We start from the raw sequence: 20983 nt of genomic DNA on the forward strand, positions 1-20983 counted from the left end.
GATCAAAATCTTTTGAAAATGCTTTTCTCGTCCATAAATTTTGACCAAGTTGGTGAAGTTAAGTAATCAATCCTGGTATATTAAAGTGGCGTATAATCCTTTATTCTTTGCAGATACATCAAACTCATTTCGTAGGCTAAAGGCAAAGAAAGAAACAAAGTATATAAGAGAAAGTAGTTGTGAAACTGATAAACTGCCTTGTTCTTCAATTAGAGAATTAGTCAATCCAAACCATACCTTCCTAACCTTAAATTCTCACAATCCTTTCATTTTCTCTCCAAAATCCCAGATTTCAATTGACATTTGAACCTTAAAAAACAAGGGAGAATTCAGCAAGAAAGAGATGGCTATGGAGTCTGTTGTTTCTGAGCTTGAAGGGACTCTTTTGAAGGACAAAGACCCTTTCTCGTACTTCATGTTGGTCGCATTTGAAGCCTCAGGTTTAATTCGGTTCGCATTGTTGCTGTTGTTCTGGCCGGTGATTCGGCTTCTCATCGCGTTGGGAATGGATGATGCTGGGTTGAAGTTGATGCTCTTTATCGCGACGGCGGGGCTTCGAGTTTCGAAGATCGAATCGGTGTCTAGAGCTGTTTTGCCTAAGTTTTATATGGATGATGTAGATATGGAGGCTTGGAAAGTGTTTAGTTTGTATGACAAAAGAGTTGTGGTGACCAAATCGCCTAGGGTTATGGTGGAAAGGTTCGTGAAGGAGAATTTACGAGCTGAAGAGGTTATCGGTAGCGAGCTCCTTGTGAACCGGTTCGGGTTTGTTACGGGTTTCGTTGATGGTGATATCGACTCCATCTCGAGTAGAGTCGCCAAGTTGTTCATAGACGACGAACCTAGTTTAGTACTCGGAAGAGCTACATCAAGTTTTAGATTCTTCTCTTTATGCAAAGTAAGTAATAACACGCAATGTGTTTAAATCCATTGCATTTGATATCTTGTAAATATTTGATACTAACAATTAGGCTCTTTAACATGCAGGAACAAATGCGTCCACCGTTTATCACAAACGAACCCCTCCACGACCACCAACTCCTCCGTCCGCTACCAGTAATCTTCCACGATGGCCGCCTCGTGAAGCGACCGATGCCCTCGACCGCTCTATTAATCCTCCTGTGGATGCCATTGGGCATCATACTAGCAATCATTCGAATTATGGTCGGTGTATTACTTCCAATGCAAATCATCCCCTATGTGTCCCGTTTATTTGGTGGTAAAATCATCGTCAAAGGCAAACCGCCATTGCCCATCTCCGGAAGCAACTCTGGGGTCCTATTCGTTTGCACACATAGAACTTTAATGGACCCTGTGGTCTTATCCACCGTGCTCATGAGAAAAATTCCGGCAGTCACATATTCGATATCAAGATTAACTGAAATCCTATCACCTATACCAACGGTGAGATTAACCAGAATTAGAGAAGTCGATGCCGAGAAAATCAAACATGAACTATCCAAAGGTGACCTAGTAGTTTGTCCAGAAGGAACAACATGTAGAGAACCCTTTTTATTAAGGTTCAGTGCCCTATTTGCCGAATTAACCGATCGAATAGTCCCGGTTGCAATGAATTATAGGGTAGGGTTCTTCCATGCAACCACGGCCGGTGGGTGGAAGGCTTTGGATCCGATCTTCTTCTTCATGAACCCTAGGCCGATCTACGAGGTGACGTTCTTGAACCAATTACCGGTGGAAGCTACATGTTCATCGGGGAAGAGCCCGCACGACGTGGCCAACTATGTGCAAAGAATCTTGGCCGCTACATTAGGGTTTGAGTGCACAAATTTTACAAGGAAAGATAAATACAGAGTATTGGCTGGGAATGATGGAACAGTATCTTACACTTCGTTTGTTGATCAAGTTAAGAAGGTGGTGAGCACTTTCAAACCTTTTCTTTCATGAAGAAAAAGAATAAGATTTTTTTGGTTAATTTATTGGAATAAATTTAATTAATTATGAGTGTTTTTAATTGTTGTTGTAATGGTTATATTTTTTTTAATTTATGGAATTGTTGAATAAATTTGTAAGGATAATTAATGTTATTAAGAATATGGGTAACTTACATATTTCATCACTCAAAGCCATTTTTACTCCTATTTTGGTCACTAAAGTTTAAAAATTTAATTTACTCATTAAACTTTTGATTTACTCCTAGTTTGGTCATTTGAGTGTTAAATCATAAATGAAAGGGTGGCATGCAGTCACATATATACGTATACTATTTTTATTGACATGGAACCCATGTGTCATCCAAATCATTTTCCCTTATTTTTTTTCTTCCTCCAAAGATGAAATTCTATATTTTCATATTTGTGTCATGCCGATGATATAATTATGTTCCTTTGGCACCCTCTCTTACCACTCAAGATATCGACGTATTCATCTCATCTTCGTCTACCACAATAAAAAAATAATTAGATTATCACTTTAACTATAGTAACTATTTGGATCTATCCATAATTATCAATTTAGAGGATTAAATTATGTCAAATTAACAAGGATTAAATTAAAAAAATAGCATAGCATGGGGACACTAATCATAGTTAGAACTTGAATTTATTATTTACCTACTTTTGCCCATAGTCAACAGCTAGATCGCCTGTTTCAATTGCAATAAATTTATTGTTTGGTCCAACAAACGTATTATCATATTTCTTTAAATAATTTTTTCATATAAAACCGTGTTACCGTGCCATAGAGTTGGGCCATCAAGAAATTTCTTTTAAAAAATCGATAATTAATTTGTATTTATATAAACTAATTTTAATCCAATTAGTTTAATGATCATGCAATTTAAATATTATTGTTTATAGTTATCTGTTGGAACTTAGCAGTAAAGAAACTCGATCTTATTAAAAAAATCCTTAAATTTTGGTCAATGTCATAAAAGCAAAAGTCGGATATAGTAGAAAATAAAATAGACCATGCAAATAGCTAGTGGTGATTCTTTATATTAAGCATACTCTTTCTTTGGCCAATGAGCATAAAAAAACTTTGAGAAAGGGTTTCTTTTAAGAGGATAAAAAAGAGGAAATGACTTTGAAAAAAGGTTTTTTTTTTTCCTTTTCTTTTAGCTAAGAGACTTTGGAAAAGAGGGATGATAAAGATTTTCTTTAAGTGACATTTACTTTCTTTGAGCATGAAAGAATTCACTTTATTTCTTTTGGTAAATAAAAGGAGAAAAGAAACACTTTGTAAAATCCGATGGCACCAAAATAATCCTAAGCTACGATACTATTTAGAATATATATAATTCTAAAATCACTTTAAAATTTAATTTTAAATTCAAAATTCGTGAAATCTCAAATCACTATTAAGTATTTAACGACGTAATCACTAGAATAGAACCAAATCAAAAAATTCAATGAGTAAATTAAAAAAAAAACTTAACTTTGAAGATCAAAATAGGAGTAATAAAATAATTGAGTGATGAAATTTATAATTTATCATAGAAACATAAATAAAAATAGTAAAATTTAAAAAAAAACAATTTTATCCCCTTATCCAAAGAAATTACAAAACCAATTTTACTTGACTAATCCCATATTTGTTTGAAAAAAACAGTCAATTAAAAATTTCCACGTAAGCAAAATCACAGCGTAGCCATCACGCTAACGCGGCTTTTCTTGTTAAATCTGAGCCTTTAAAATAGTTTTCTTTCCTTCAGTTCCTACACAAAAAATTCAAATCTTTCCTTCTTTCCTCTAATTTCTTTTCTTTCTTCACTTCTTTTGTGATTGTGTGTTCCCTCAGATCTGTAAACGGAAAAAATGGCGATGACGACGTCGTATTGGTGTTATCATTGCAATCATGTCGTCCGGCTTTTGAACCACGGCACCGTCAGTTGCCCCGACTGCTACGGCGGCTTCGTCGAAGAGATCGATAACAATCACGTCGGAAGTAATAGACTCACGCCACCGGCGATGTACACTTATCCTAACTCCGGCACCACCGTCTTCCGCCGTGGCCGACGTAATGGCGGCAATCGTTCTCCTTTTAATCCTGTTATCATGTTACGCGGCGGAGCAGCTACATCTGTTTCTGCCTCGCCTTCATCCGCCTCCGGGGGAGATTCTACTGTTGAACAGAATGGGAGAAGTTTCGAACTTTATTACGACGATGGGGCCGGTTCGGGTCTTCGGCCGTTACCGCCGAGTATGTCGGAGTTTCTTTTGGGTTCCGGGTTCGACCGTTTGATCGATCAGTTATCGCAAATGGAAATCCACAACACCGGGCGTAACGTGCAACCGCCGGCGTCGAAAGCGGCGGTGGAAGCAATGCCGACGGTGGAAATAAAAGAGACTCATATTCGCGACGAATTATGCTGCGCCGTTTGCAAAGAACAATTCGAATTAGGCACCAAAGTTCGAAACATGCCTTGCGATCATTTGTACCATTACAACTGTATACTCCCCTGGCTTCAATTGCGGAACTCGTGTCCCGTTTGCCGCCACGAATTGCCAACCGCCGACGGCGAAGAAGGAGGCGAAACCGGTGGTGGGTATTCGAATTCGTCGGAGGAGGTTCCGGTGGGGTTGACTATCTGGAGATTACCCGGTGGAGGGTTCGCTGTGGGAGATTTTCAGGAGGAATAAGAGGAGGCGGTGGAGAGAACGGAGAGTTCCCGGTGGTTTACACGGAGGTGGACGGTGGTTTTAGCGGCGGAGGGCTTCCACGGAGGGTTTCATGGGGGAATCGAGGCAATAGGGGAAGGGAAAGAGGAGGGGTTTTCAGAAGATTTTTGGGTGTCTTGTTTGGGTGTTTTAGTGGGTCAACTTCTTCTAATTCTACGTTAGTTTCAAGGTAATTTGAAACCCCAAAATTATGATGAAGAAAAAAATCCCAGATCTTTTGTAAATATGTAGGGGAAAATTGAAATGGGGTTTTCTCAATTAACCATATTTTTGTCTAAGAACTGAAGAATTTATGAATTGAAAATGATATTGATGTGTATGCAATAATCGGGTCTAATTATACTAAACTTAAAAGGAAAAATCATTTCTGGTATCAACAATGTATGATGTAGTGTTCTAATTGGTATTACAAGTCAATGATATTGTTTCGATGGACGTTTTTATTCCGTCGATACATTGATCATGTTATTTATTCATCAAACAATAAAGTACATGAATCATGCGATTTACTTGGTTATATCATTCTACTGTTGTAAAATGTATAGTCGTATTCGTACGGGCACAGTAATATCCAAAACGGATTTTGCTGGGGTATCCATTCAAACTAAAGAAAAATGTTTATTACCATTTACAGACGTACAAATAAATTTCTAGTTATTATAATATTAATATTAAATCTTATGTAAACAATTTTCTGTTCTTTGATCGATTAATGATTTGGGGTGCTGGAGTTGCCTTTTGCTGGTGTTGGCGTAGAGGGAGGTGGCTATTGATTTGGGGGGGGGGGGGGGGGCTATCATAGGGCCTAGGTTTAGACTCGGGTTGGGCCTTCTGTTTGGGCCTTGAGGCCCGATTATATTTGTAAAGGGTTTGAGGGTTCTATTTTGGTTTGGGGTCCGGTTAAATTAAAATAGAAAAAAATGGTGATCATATATATATATATATATACATATATTATGATTTATATACTACTACATCTTACTATTATTATTATTTGAAACATTGCAAGGATTCCAATTTAGTGTTTTTGCTTTAAGTTTCCAGACTACATACACAAATATAAGACAAGGGATCCCTTTGTTGTTTAGTGACCATTAGTTTTTCTTCTTCTTTAAACACAAATCATCCCTGAATTTAGTGACATCCACATTGATCAAGTTGTTTTTAGATTTTTTTTCATTCAAATTTATTTATATATCTGATAAGTTCGATCAAATTGGCTCTCAAACTTTTCTTTCAGTCAAATTATCTTGTAGACTTCGGAAACGTAACACAAATGACTCTCGAAATTAACACATTATTTTTTTATAAATATAATTTAAAACCCTCATTCTCTGTTGATAATGTCACCTCCTTAATGGGTTACGTTAATAGAATATTAAAATATTATTGATATTAATTTTAGAAATTATTTTGTGTCTAATTTTCCAAGTTTATAAGATAATTTGACAAGGTATAATGTCAAAAAAAATATTCTTAACGTTTGATTAAATAGTCAATTTGACCATTATTCTTTTATTTTTTTTGAGTATTTTGGTCTCTCAATGTTTCATTTTGGGAAAAGACTCGTCTGTCAATGGAAATCGTTAGTTAACAAATAATTAATATTCCAAAATAAGAGTCTTTTACCGTAAAGTGAAATATTGATTGTCAAAATGTTCCCAAAAAAAGAATAAGGGACAAAATAACTATTCAAACAAACGCTAGCAGTCTTTTTATCCTAAAATAAAACACTACAGACCAAAGTGCTCCATCAAAAGAATAAAAATAAAAATGATCATTTTAATAAATGTTTGGGGGCTAATTTTGATATTATACCATTTGATAAAACTTACAATTCGCAAAGACCGACTACTGCACTCTGATTTCTGGGTACTTGCCCTGCTGATTATGTTTTAGGCAAATGGTCTATAGGATTCGGTTGGATGAGGCATTTCAGTAGCAGTGGGGCAATCCAATTGGCCACTCTTCGATAGCCGGTGTTTCAGCTGGTCTTAAAGGGTCTGTTTCGAATGTCGTATGTTCTGGGCCGGTTCCGGTTTAAGTAGTACCTTGACGGCCGGATCAATGTACAGTATATTATTTGTATCTACTTTGAAACGATATATTTTTTTTTCCTCATTTAGGTTAGGGATATTTTTTAATGAGACCCATTTTGTTCTTTATTTTTTAAGTCATTAACTAATCCTACAAAAAAACAAAGTTTAAAGATTTATTAAATTATTATTCATATAAAATAAAATACTATAAAGATGTGTAAAATTACAATAAATTTATATTGTCATCTTGTTATGGTCAAACTTAAAAGTCCCATCATATTTCTTTTTCTTAAAAAAAAGGAACACAAGTAAAATTATTTTTTCATAATTAATCAAATACAATAATACAATTTCTTTTTCATCCAACACAATAACACAATGCTAATAATTGACATTTAACAATCATGAGCTTAGGGAAGATTGTAGGAGGTCTCTCCTACCTTGATTAATAGTCATGGGTTTGATCCTTACTTTGAGTATAAAATTTCTATCCAAAAAAATGAGTAAAAAATAACTTTAAAATTCGTAATCAATATTTGTTTTTATTTAAATATATCAAACACGAATAATTAATTATTAACCATTTCAAGAAAATACATTAGAAAACCAAAATAATTGGCATTTAGCCTTGCAATTCTATTTTCAAAATAAATCTCATTGGCATTATTCTCATATTTTTTTTCTTCAAAAACATGTAGTTCCCAATTTTGGATTTTTAACAAAGATGTGACAACTAAATGATTCTCTTGCCTTTCGGCAATGTTTTGTGGGTGCATCCCATCTCATTGTAGAGAACCCAAAATGTTGGTTTCTTTCACTTCAATCAATTTCTCAACTTGCATGAAATGAAAGATCACTGCTTCATGTTAGGTTATTTGGAACTTCACTTCTTTGGAGCAAGGGATAGTTAAAGATGTGGGAGCAAGACAAGGAAGATAACATCAACTACAAAAATCAAACTTAAGGTGTGGAAAGTAGAACTAGAAAATTAGGCATCCACTTGGAGATTGAATATCAAAATATGGAATATTATGTATATAATTTTTAATAATTCAAAGGGTCTAATGTGGGTTAGGTTTAGTATCTACTAGTGAAGTTTCGAATTTAATCTAATTTATTTTTTAATTTATAATTTGAATGAATCTAAATAGAATTGAATTAATCGTTTACATATATAAATAGATGTTATGGATAACGTTGATGTCATACATGGACTTTAAGTATGACTTAACTCATAAACGCTTCCACTAGGTAGTGGAAGCAATATTTTCTCTTCCTAAATATTGTTTTTTGGGCTAATTGAAAACATAGTTTGAAGATGAGAGGTCTGATCATTGGTCCTCCATTAGAAATATGAAATAACTAGAATCTCAGTGTGCAAACCTAGCAATTACCCCTTTCTTCTCAATATAAAAAACGGGGAAAAGGCAAAAATAAATTGGGTAAATTACACGCTTACTCACTGAAATTTATTCTCTCTCCTATTTCACTCACCGTGTTTTCAAATTTTTCAATTTACTCTCTAAACTTTAGACATTGAACTTTTTTTATCACTTGACCGTTTACTTAGTAACGGGGTGCTCATGCGTCTTATTTTAATAATAAAACATGTCACATATGACTTATAATTAAAAAGATAAATTATACTTTTACTCAATAAACTTTACTCTATCTTATTTTACTCACTATACTTTTAATTTTTTCAATTAATAAAGCAACATCATAAAGTTCAGTGAATTTTTTACTCTCTGGTTTTTTTTTTCAATTTAACGGTCGAGTGAGCGTTATATATAGTTTATACCTACCAAGCTATATTCTGGGTGCAAATTTGATTAAGATATATAAATTGATGAACACGAAATTTAATTTAGTTCATTTATACACTAGGGTTTTTTTTAATTGTCATTCTTAAATTTCAATATATATGATAAATTATATTTTTATTCATTTAATTTTCTACATATTTCTATTTTCATCTATCTTTTTTAATTTTAATTTTGTCATTAAACTTTTAAGTCTTTAACGCAGTTTAATCTTGTTGGTAAATTTATACAAAAAGACCATAAGACTTTTATCTTAAATCTAGATTTTCAAACTCATTTTGATTCACCAATGACAGAATATTCGTCAAATATGAATCGTGGGAAAATTGAGGAGGAGAAAACAATATATTTTGATCTCATATTAATTAAACAGTGGATATTATAGATCAAACTAAGATAAGGTTGAAGTTCTAATGAGTTTTGTCGATTTCGAGAAAAACCAAACTAGGAAGAAGAAAAAGGGGATAAATGAAAGCGTTTTGGTACTAATTACGTCGCAAATAATAGTCAATTGCAGTTGAATGACGGCGGAGAAAGATATCGACCATGGGAAAGAAGAAGATTAAAATTTTAGGTCAATTTCACAAATAAAAAGCTCTAAAATACGGTGTTTTTGTGTTGGCCTTGAACAATTAATGATCGAGTATTCAAAAGAAGCGAAATTCGTTTAGTGATAATAGTGAAAACTTTGGTAGTTGAATGATCAAAACAGAAACATATTAAAACTTGGATAACTAAACATATAGTTTGAAAGATATAAACTTCACTCACTCTTAATCATTTTTTTAAATATGTTTCTAATCCTGAATCATGATGTATAGGATAGTGATTGATGTCCTTAAACCCAAATTATATAATAATGCTAAGGGAAAGTCTACGTATGATTAACTGGTCAATAAATCAGATATGTATTACTGTGGAGTTTGATTGCTGCGGGAATAGATCAATAAATGTAAGCTCCAATGCCCTCGGTCAGGTGCAAATGCAGTGGGCTGTGTTCGCGTCCAAGATTATGGTGTATTATTTACTGAGGTTTTATATTTCAGATAAGGATAACAGCTCCATTATGTTCTGGCATGACATCCTTAGTAGTCTAGTTTCAGGCGAGCAATCCATTGTAGGTTCCATCCATCTTCTTTGTAACGTGTGCACATTGGAGTTATGACATGGGTGTGTGTTTTGTCTTTTTTTCCTGGTTTTTGGGACCTTATGCCAAGTTAAACATCTGCCATGGGGCTTCAAAGTTCCAAGGTAGGATGAAGTCTGTAGTAGTAGGGTATGGGTGTGAAGGTGTAGACGCGTAATAAACATGTTGAAATCCAAGAATAGTAGTGTGGTTGTACTCCCCTTGGACTTGGCTTCTAGCACTTTTTTCTTCCACTTAAAACTAAGAATTTTTTTTAATGAGATTCGTATCATTATCTTTACTCCGTATATTTCTCCTTACTAATCATACTTTTCTTTTCAAAAAGAATAATAATTCAATCTCTATAGTTCATCTTTAAATTCTGATACTTTGAATGAAGAATACTGAGTTAAAAAGATTGCTGCCATAATAATCATATACATGGTTTGATCTTAATTAACTGATCAATAGAACAAACATTGATAATGTTACTAGAAAATGTATCAAATTGATATCAAATTTTGAATACTAACCCTAAGTGGACTAGGAAAATGGTTTTGAATTAGATTTTAAATAAATTATATATTTTTAACGAATCAGTCCTAATATTTTGTAGATGCAAATATAGAATTGATTTTAACTCAAGATTTTTTAATGAGGCTCATGTTTTGTCTTGTTCTTCTGTATGTGTGCAACATATAATACCACATAAAACTTCCCTTAAAAAATTGATTTTAGCTCAAATGACTCTGAATTTTCAAATAATAACTTAAATGATTTTATTTTTATAATTAACTTAAAAAATAATTGTTTTCAATGATAAAAGTTATTAAGGGAAGGGAATTGGTTGCTGACGCGATGGCTAGGCTAGCTTGGAGACTTTCGTTTGGATTACATGCCTTTATAACCCACCAACAGAAGTTTGTTGAAGTACCATACTGAAGTAGAGGCAGCTCGCACTTAGATGCGGTTGAGAACAGTGCACGATTGGTCATGTAGCTTGCTCTATTTCCTGTGTTTAGTAAAAAAAAATTCAGTGGTTTCTAATTTAATCTTTAAAAAGAATAATATTGAAACTCACAATAATTTTAAAGTCCAATTTAATTGAAAATTTTAAATATTATATTTAAAGTAATTACTATATGAAAGTATAGTTTATTATTTTTTTTTGCGATATTCACTATAAATAACAAAAAGACCATTAGATGTTAAATGATATTTCAAAACAAGATTGATTAATAGATTACACCATAATAAATTCCTATATTATCAATTTGGATTAGTTAGTTCATAAACAAATATCATAATATTAAATCAATTTTAAAATAGAGATTAATCAATAGTTTCAATTTGGATTAGTTAGTTCATAAACAAAATATCAATAATATTATTAAATCAATTTTAAAATAGAGATTAATCAATAGTTTTTTAATAAAAGAATCCATTTAGAAAAAACAAACAAGAGGATAATCAATTGAATAATCCAATGGAGTCACGGCATGCATCAAACTGACGTGGCAAGATTGGATTGATTATAATCTTTGTATGATTGGATCAATGATTAACAACTTAAAGAAATTAGAGTTTAGTTATTATCAAACGAAATTGAATGGAACTACGATTTCCCAACAACTAATTACATCTATTTGTAGTCGTGTCCAATTATTGGCTTTAGTTGGGTTATTATTCTTTTTCAAGTTACAAATATAATAATCACCCTCCTAAATATAAATAATAAGTACATATTAAAATAATTATTATAAAATATAATTGAACTAATAATCAAAATATATTTAAACTGTATTCATGCACGAATTAAGCAATTTTCGTAGTTAAAAGGAGGATTGTTATCTCTTAATATTTTAGATTAGAATATAAAACCGTGAGAGTGTTAATTTGAATTGCTATCGATGGATTAAAAATTGAGATGTAGAGGCTCACAAGATGATTATGGAACTTGATAATCTCGATGTAATTTGTTTATTTAGAAGCATAATTTTGAACAAAAATTCTAAAATATTAATCATAAAATAAAATGCAAAATTATAAATTAGATGGTATAAGCTTTTGCTTTCTCCTTTTTCTCTCTTACGTGTGAGTAATATTAACAACCTTGTAAAATAATAAAAAGAAACAAAAACCGAGTGGAATCGAAGATTTTGCTAAAGAATCAAATTCAAATCACGCTTTGCATGAACCCTATCTCCTTTCCTTTTCCTTGCTGACTTTTATTATGAAAGCATACCCAATTATTTTCTTCTCTTTCTCCCTTCTTTTTTAAACTAAAACTTTATATATATATATATATACATAGAAAGGAAGTTAGGATCAAATATTGAAAAAGATAAATTAAATTCAAAATAAAAAAAATTATTAGATATTTGATTTAAAAAAAACTAAAAAGTAAAACTATAATTTTACTAAAATTTAGATTGATAGAAACTTAAAATACTATTACACTAAAAAAATTGGGAGGGCCGAGAGTCTCTCTCTACCTATACATATATGATATGTTTGCACCATAATACTTTTTTGTTTATACCTTTTAAGATTATTGGATGATTGAAAATTGACGATTAAAATTATTGGTAGAAAATGAGAATATATTTATAATAAAAAACAATGAGATAATCTCAACTGTCTATTCTCAATCACACAACAATCTTAAAAATGTGTAAAATTAAAAAAATTATATTGAGTGTTTAAGTACGTTTAATCTCTCGTCCTCTTATGTATTGTACCAACGACAATACCAATCAAACTGAACTCAATTGATATTTCTTATTTTATAGTTGAAACCTCCATATTAAGTTTTGAATTTCAGTATGTTGTAATTAGTTTTTATTTTAAAAAGTTATTTTTTGCACAAACCAACTTACCTTAGTGGTTGAAAGAATCATTGTTATTCTTAGAGGTCATAAGTTCAAGCACCAGTGACTGCAGCAAGGTAATTATAAGTTAGTTCATTATTAAATAGTTGAGATTATTTAGAATAGATATTACTTTGTAAATATATTAGCTTAATAAAAAAAATATCTTTTTTATTTATGTTTCCCAGGTTAAAACAAAGAAATGAACTGTAAGCAAAGACTAATTGGACCATCTTTAAATATAGCTATCAGCCAATTCAAGACTAATTGGCAATAAGCAGGTGGAATAAAATGGGTGGATTGGAAAATTAGTTTTAATTTAGAAAAAATAAAAATTAGTATGATTTTCAGTAGGATATGGACCTGTGAGGGATGCAATTGCAAACATCTGTATATCATAGGAGGTGACAAAACATGTCATTTTTTATGTAGAAAACGTGTAAACATAAATTATTCAAAGACAATTATTGTCATAAATATTGCATGCGAGGATTGATAATGAAATATTTGTATGCTTGTCAGCGGTTGAGTTTAGTGTGTTTTTCTGACTTTAATTTTCTCAAACAAAATAAATTAGGTTTGTTTAATTTGTCTTTTTTCTTTTGAAATCCAACCAATGGTATCCATAGATCTTTTTATGGATATAATTTTTTCAATAAAATAAGAGCCTCAGTTAAATTATGAGAATACTGACGTGGAAAAATAAAACTAAAAATATTATAAAAAATAAGAGCCTCAGCTAAATTATGAGGACTACTTTAATAAAGTTGTCGACATATGAGGATCACTTTGATAAAATCGCCGACAACTATTGAAAAATTTGCTCTAATACTCTCTTTTTATTTCGAAACTAAATTGTAAAGAAATGAAAGCTTTTGGACTAAAATAATATTTTTCTTCAAAAATCAAAATTAAATGAATTTTGGAATCTTCCTTAAACAAACCATTTCATTTTGTTATAGTCAATTTTTATGAAAACTTATTCTAATCTCTATAGTTTTAATTTTCTTTCAATTTGATCCTAAAAATACAAAAGAAAATAGTAAAATCGTTTGTAGTTGCTGATAGCTTTACTAAAGTCGATTCTTATATTGTAAAAATATTTTTATTTCTCTAATTAGTTCGATATCATCTCTAAATCTTTAATTTTTCTTCAACATCTATTTTTTTTCTCTTGATTTTATGAAACTCATTAAATACTCTTCATGTCCAGGACAAACGAAAAAACCCATCCTATGGCTATAATAGCATAAGGGAAAAAGTATCTAAATTTATTGGTAATAAATGGTAAATGTGACCAAAATATTATTGATGTATATGATTAATAACCAGCTAATATATTCGAAAGCGCAACAAACATAATACAAATGGAAAACGCAGAATAACGAACCACGAAATCAGGGACCACGACTAAAAATAAATATTGAATTTTGTAATTAATATGATACTACAATAAATTTTTTTTAAATAAATACTTTAAAGTTATTCTTTAAAATAAATCGTAATGCACCGATGAATGTTAGCACAAATGGTTGGAATTCATTAATTTGAGTTTATAAGGTCAAATTCGAATTCTATCACCATCACTCTTAGTGGACAATCTATAAATTCCTATGTAAATCTCAATTGTATCTTATGTATGCTCTGACCCTAGACTGGAGAAGTCACCTCTGACGTAAACTTTTTTTGTAAAAAAAAAATCCTAATGCATTCATACAATTCATTAAAAAATGAAAATAAATGTATCCATTTTTATATTTGATGTAATACTATTGTAATAAATAATTTCATTAAAATCTAATTGGAATATATTAAAGTAAAAATGGATTATTATTTTTTCATGTGATTTGTCATGTTTTATTAATATTCTAATACCAAATATGATTAAAATAAAAAAGGTTTAATTTATACCTTTTAATTTTAGATTCAAATTCTAAAATCCTAGATTATATCACAAACCCTAAACTCCAAATTACAATCCCACCCACCCTCACCTCGACAGGTTTACCCTCCCACCGACGATGATGGCTCATCGACAACCTCACCGATGACTCATCGAGAACCTCACCGATGACTCATCGAGGATGGCACAAAAATGGATTTTGCATTGAATAATGGTGTCGTTGAGCATCCAGATTCCGTGGATTCCTTTCATTGCGTTCACTTTGTTCTAGTATTACAATTCAAATTTTAGAAGTTTCATTACACAGTCTTTTTCTATATTGGATCTTTGAATGGTTCCAGTAAATATGGCTATAAACCAATCAGGGGTTCTCCTCATCCAACGTGACTGTTGCCGTTGAGGGTGGTGAGAATTTTAATTTGGCATTTAGGATTTGGGCTATAATTTGAGAATTTAATGTTTTGGTGTTTAATTTAATATTTTTATTTTTTTATTATAATCCTATACAATGTTAAAATATTAACAAAATATGTCTGAAGAAATGATAAAATAATATATATCATCGTTGAGTGACAAAAAAAATCAATCCATTAAAGTTTAGTGAGTAAATTGAAAAAAATTAAAAGTACAGTGAGTGAAACAGGAGTTAGTAAAATTTAGTGATGAATAGTGTAGTTTACCAAAATAATAACTAATTCTAATAAAAAAAATATCAATCATAATAATATATAATATATGAATATATTTTTCAAGATATTAAAATAAAATCCTAAAAAAAACCCTAAAAGAAAGGTCGCCTTCCAAAGAGTGACTGCCCTTTCCCTGAGACAAATGTCTTTAACTGAAAGTGTTTTTCGACCTTTCATATTTAAGTGTCTTTGTCGAACATTAATACTCGGTTATCTATTTAATTTAAAATAAAATTTAAAAAGTCAAAGTTTAAAATATTATAACTTTTCTTTAAAAAGAATATAATTTTCCCAGGTTTATTGCCTTCCATTTCCCATGGTTTATAAATTAAAGTTACCAACTTTTGGTCACCAGTTGCACCTTCCCCAAACAACCGTGTCGGTCCATTGGACATAGATAAAAATATTGCCTTCATCAAACTAAATGACTTCGTGCTTAGAATCAGGAACTTTGATCATAGAATCACAAATTGCTTAAATATTAATTTTTTTCAAGTCTTTAAACATAATTTTAAAACATGAATTTATTTAATGATTAAAGAAAAAATATTTTTCCCTTTTATTTTTTTATTCATTTTGGTTCAATTTTCCTTTTCTTTCTTCTATTTTAATCTTAAATTCAAAAAAATAATGGAAAGTGGTCAAAGAAAATGGTAACTTTCTTTTTAAAGTAAAAAATTGATAAAAAATCATAAAAATGAAGTACGATTTTGCTATGAGTCGTCAAATTAGTATTGTGAAGACTATCTCAAATTCCTAAATAAACATGAAGCAACATTATTTCATTGTTTTTTTTAATACCAATATTGCTCTAATTTAACCGAAATAGTAGATTTTTAAAAAAAGTATTTTGTAAAATAAAATCTAATTTAATTTTTTAATCTAATTTTGGGAGTTTTATCTTTCTATGCAGCCAGACAAAGGCTCGCAAATCTATACAATTTTCATATGTCAAATTCATACACAAAGCACTAATGGTGTGCTGTTTTCCATCATTTTATATACAAAAGTCTCACTTTTCTAGTACAAATCAGACATCTACTGCAAACCAATTTTGAATAACAAAAAAAATATTGCTATTGTTTATTTTTATATAAAGATTGAATAAATTTTCTAATAAAATTTGAAATGTGTTTTAGACAACCTATTTGATGTTAGAGTTATAAATAAGACAAGATAGATAGCATGTTATTTAATATCGTCTCGGTTAAAGTTTGACAATTACTCAATTTGAATGAATTCGATTAGAGCTCGAACCTGATTCGGGTTCTTAACGAGTTGAAATGAGTTATTGATACTCGACTCGAAAAGCTCGTAAGAAACTCAAAATATATAATATTACGATTTTATTTTTAAAAAAATAAATTTATAATATTAAAATTTATGTGTTGATTTTTAAAAAAATATATAATTAAAATTTTCATATATTTAAAGTTTATGTTTGAGTTTTGAGTTTAAGGCTAATACATCTACAAAGCCTGCACGTCTAAAACATATTTTTTATAAATAAATTATTAAAATTTTGCACACTCAATGAAAGGAAACTTTTAAAAGCTCTTAATTTTAAAATAAGAAATGTATCACTATTTTTATTTAATATTAAATTTTAACTCATTTTTATAAATAAACAATAACATATTCACTCTAACGAAAATGAATGAAATAAAACGTTTCATGTTAATACATTTATGAAAGAGAAAATAACCTCAGTGACAAAAATGCCTTATATATACGATTTTAACCAACTTTTTTTAGATTTGTCAAAATGACCAACTAAATCGCAATGCGATCGATAATTTGCAACGCGATCTCCGGTACCGCAAATCAGTTTCCAGATTCGCAACGCGATTATGACTATCGCATTGCGATTTTCCAAATTCGCGTTGCGATTTTCCTAATTCGCAATGCGAATACGTAAATCGCAACGCGAATTTGGAAAATCGCAATGCGATTACGTAAATCGCAATGCGAATACGTAAATCGCAACGAGAATCTGACTATCGCAACGAGAATCTGACTATCGCAACGAGATTCTGACTATCGCAACGAGATTCTGACTATCGCAATACTGAATTTCAAATTCGCAACTCGATTTTTGAATTCGCAACAGGTTTTAGTTTCGCAACACAAATGTTTTGGGTATATAACTACGCAGCAGCAACTCATAACCTAAATCCCTAATCGCACTCATTCCATCTCCATCTATCACTCTCTCCGGCGACATCTGTTCCTATATCCAACGACATCCTTCCCCATCCGGCAACAGGTTTTAGTTTCGCAGCTCGTTTGTTTAGTAAATTAATTTACAATAATGAAATCATCTAATGTTAATCATGTTTGGATAGATTTGTGTTTTGGAGGGTCATGAGAGAATGTTCATGGTGTTTTACAATATATGCCTTTACCCATGAATCTTCAACTAAAACTGTCATTAAAAAGTTAACTTATGAAACTCTAATGTTACGTGTTGCAAATAAATTGAATTTAGAGCCCCTAAGTGGATTTAGGCTATCTTATCAAAGAAATGGTAAAGTTTATTTATTAACCGACAATGAAGATATTGAACGATTCATTGCTTACATTAGTGTTTCAAGTGATGATGTTACATTGTATGTTGCTGAACCTAGAAGTAGTGAAGTTGGGTCAGTAGCAGGTAGTAATCAACTAAATTTTTCAACCCCAGTTTATGGTGCTCAAAATTTAATGGTTCCACCACAATTTCATCACCAAGAAAATATTGTTTCACCACATTTACAATACCAAACACAATCTCAAAACCCACAACATTTCCCTAATCCAAATCCCAATAAAATTTCAGCACCAAATTCCGGTTTTCGTATTGAATAGAAAAAATTGTGAGTGCTAGTCAGTATTCGAAATTTGATCTTGGTCAATACCCGGACTTTGATCTTGGTCAATACTCGGATTTTGATGATTTTTCAGAAGAAGAAACCCTACGTGTAATGATTTTGATATTGGTCAATACCCGAATTTTGATGATGAAACAGTTGCCGAGGAAGATGTTGTTGATGATAATGAGGAGGAAGTTACGACTGTAAATGAACATGTTGAACATCCATTCTTTAATTCATATAACCCTGAAGAAGAAGAAGAAGAAGAAGAAGAAGAAATCCCCAAATAAAAGTCCCCGAAGAAAATGCCACGGGAGTATAACTAGAATATGCCAGAATTACTTCAGATACCGAAAGAAGAGTTGGTAAAGATAGCAGTTGATTGTTACACAAAAATTATTCGTATCAAGAAAGATGATTGTTTTGATACAAAGGAAGACTTGAAGATAGCTTTGTATACGAAATGTGGAAGATGGCTATCAACTAAAAGTTAACAAATCAAGCAAAGATCGTTTCGAAACAAGGTGTATGATTCGATAAAAACTGTACGTGGCGTATGATTGCAAAGAGGATAAAAGATTGCGAAATGTTTCAAGTTAGGACTTTTATTGATAAACATACATGTTCAAGAACCCAAGTTTTTCCTCACCATAGACAGGCAAACAAAAAGGTGTTGCGTGGTTTTCTGGCTGAGTTAATGTTTTTGAATGGCAGGGTATATCGGGGACATGAAATTATGACTGACATGAATGCTCGGTTCAAGATTAGTATCTCATATTCTCAAGCTTGGAGAGCCAAATGTTATGCCTTGGAATTGTTGAGGGGGTCGCCAGAAGTATCATTTGCCCAACTGCCGGCTTATTGTCACAATTTAAAGCTGAAAAATCATGGGTCGGTAACTTATATCAAAACAGATAGAGATGGACTCTTTGAGTTGCTGTTTATCGCCATTGGTGCTGCGGTTAGTAAATCAATATAATTTTGTTGACTCTTTTTTGTTAGTTACATACATTTCACATTTAAATGATTATATTTCTTGTATATATGATTTTGTAGATTCGTTCGTTTATTACTTGCATGCGCCCAATTATTATAGTTGACGGAGCACATTTAAAAGGTCGATACCTTGGAGTAAACTTATTAGTAGTAGCCATGGATGCTAACAATGGGATATTGCCAATAGCTTACGGGGTTGGTAAATCTGAAACCTATGATTCATGGACATGGTTTATGGGGCATCTTAGGGATTGTATAGGTCCTATTAGCAATCTGACAATCATCCGATAGGGCAAACTCAATTGACAACGCTGTTAGAAGGTGTTTCCCAGATGCTTTTCATGGACTTTGTGGTGTTTATTTGTATAGAAATCTAAAATCAAGGTTTGTTGGTATAAAAAATCACAAATGGACATACTGGAAGGCTGTAAAAGCTTATCGGGAAGTGGATTTTAATAAGCATATAAACTGTTTAAGACGTGTTTTGCCTCAGTGTGCTCAAACACTAGAAGATGTCGGGTTTGAAAGATGGTCAAGAGTACATCAACTTGGAGCAAGATATGGTTTCATGACGTCTAATAGTGCAGAATCAATCAAGCTTTAAGTCGTCATTCCCAGAAATTACCCATTACTATGTTAATGGAGACTTTTCGAGCCTCTATTCAACAGTGGTACTACAAGAAAGAAACCATGCATGTATTATTTCTTTAAATTTGTAACTTATCATATATTTTACTAAGTATTATTTATTTAAATTTACAGGAACATTGGAACATCGTGTTACACCATGGACTGAAAAAAAGATAACGAAACGTGTTGTGAAGTCAACGTCATGGAGAGTTGAACCATGTTCAAACACTTTGTTTGAAGTACTGGATAATAACTTAAATGGGCTTGTCGATCTAAATGCAAAGACGTGTAGTTGTATGAAATGGCAAATATCTGGTTATCCGTGTGGCCATGTTATAAAAGTTTCTATTCATCTAAACCAAGATGATTCAAGCGCATACGCTATGGATTGCTACACTACAGAAGTATATCGACAGACTTATGTCGAGATTGTCTACCCTATTCCACATCCTTCTGAGTGGGACATACCAGATGACTTACAAACAGTTTTGCCACCAGCCATGGACAGAAGGCTACCTGGCCGAACAAAAAGTCACGATCGTATACCGTCTAAGGGTGAAGAGAAAAAAAAGATCGACATGTAGTCGGTGCAAGGAAAGTGGTCATACAAGGTTGACATGTGGATCACCAGTGCCATCACAATCATCTTTTCCTCTACCAAAATATGGATCCTCATCAAAATCCCAATCACAACCGGCTTCACCTTTTGGGACTGTTAACTTAGGTGATTTTTAAATGCAAACGTTGTATTATGTGTATATTATGTGTGCACTTTTAACATTTTTAGTTAGGCATGTATTAGTAACTTGAGTTTGAACATTGCTATGATATGTTCAGTTGTTATCACTTATTAGACATTCATTTGACTATCGCAACGCGAAAATCGCAACGTGAATATGACTATCGCAACATGGAAATGACTATCGCAACGCGGAAATGACTATCGTAACGAGAGAATCGCAAGAGATTTTCATTTTCGCATTGCGATTCTCTCGTTGCGATAGTCATTTCCGCGTTGCAATAGCCTGTTTTGCATTCAACATAATGCAGATTGAAATCAACAAATCAACTATTACATTTTAATCAATTAAACAAGCACAAATAATAATTATGTACACATCAATTAAACAAATCAACATTTACAAATCATCTTTTACAAATCAATTAAACAATCAAAAAATAATAATGAATTATTTCCTCATCAATTATTGAATCAACTTTTGCACCCATACATCCATTTCACGCAGCTCACTTCAGGATTAACCTGCAGAAACCAAACATTGAATCAACAACACTTTCTACACATCTAAAACCTACAAACAACAAATTATTGAATTCTAGCTACTTAACCAAACATTTTCAAACCAAAAAGTGTATATATGTTTAACAACACTTGCATTTGACTTACAAATTGTTTA

General features: G+C 31.7%; 1 protein-coding gene and 1 pseudogene across 1 annotated transcript; both read left to right on the forward strand.

Moving 5' to 3' along the window:
* The first annotated feature begins 242 nt into the window (after window positions 1-242).
* Window positions 243-1921, forward strand: LOC120172715 (glycerol-3-phosphate acyltransferase 5-like). The gene is made up of 2 exons (XM_039180112.1): window positions 243-898; window positions 988-1921. The coding sequence occupies exons 1-2, from the start codon at window positions 344-346 to the stop codon at window positions 1903-1905; spliced, it is 1473 nt and encodes a 490-aa protein (XP_039036043.1). The 5' UTR covers window positions 243-343; the 3' UTR covers window positions 1906-1921.
* A 1763-nt stretch (window positions 1922-3684) lies between these two features.
* LOC120172646 lies at window positions 3685-4961 on the forward strand (annotated as a pseudogene).
* Window positions 4962-20983: the final 16022 nt, after the last annotated feature.

Source organism: Hibiscus syriacus, unplaced genomic scaffold (genome assembly GCF_006381635.1).
Source record: "Hibiscus syriacus cultivar Baekdansim isolate YM2019G1 unplaced genomic scaffold, ASM638163v2 tig00111877_pilon, whole genome shotgun sequence".
NCBI lineage: Eukaryota > Viridiplantae > Streptophyta > Magnoliopsida > Malvales > Malvaceae > Hibiscus > Hibiscus syriacus.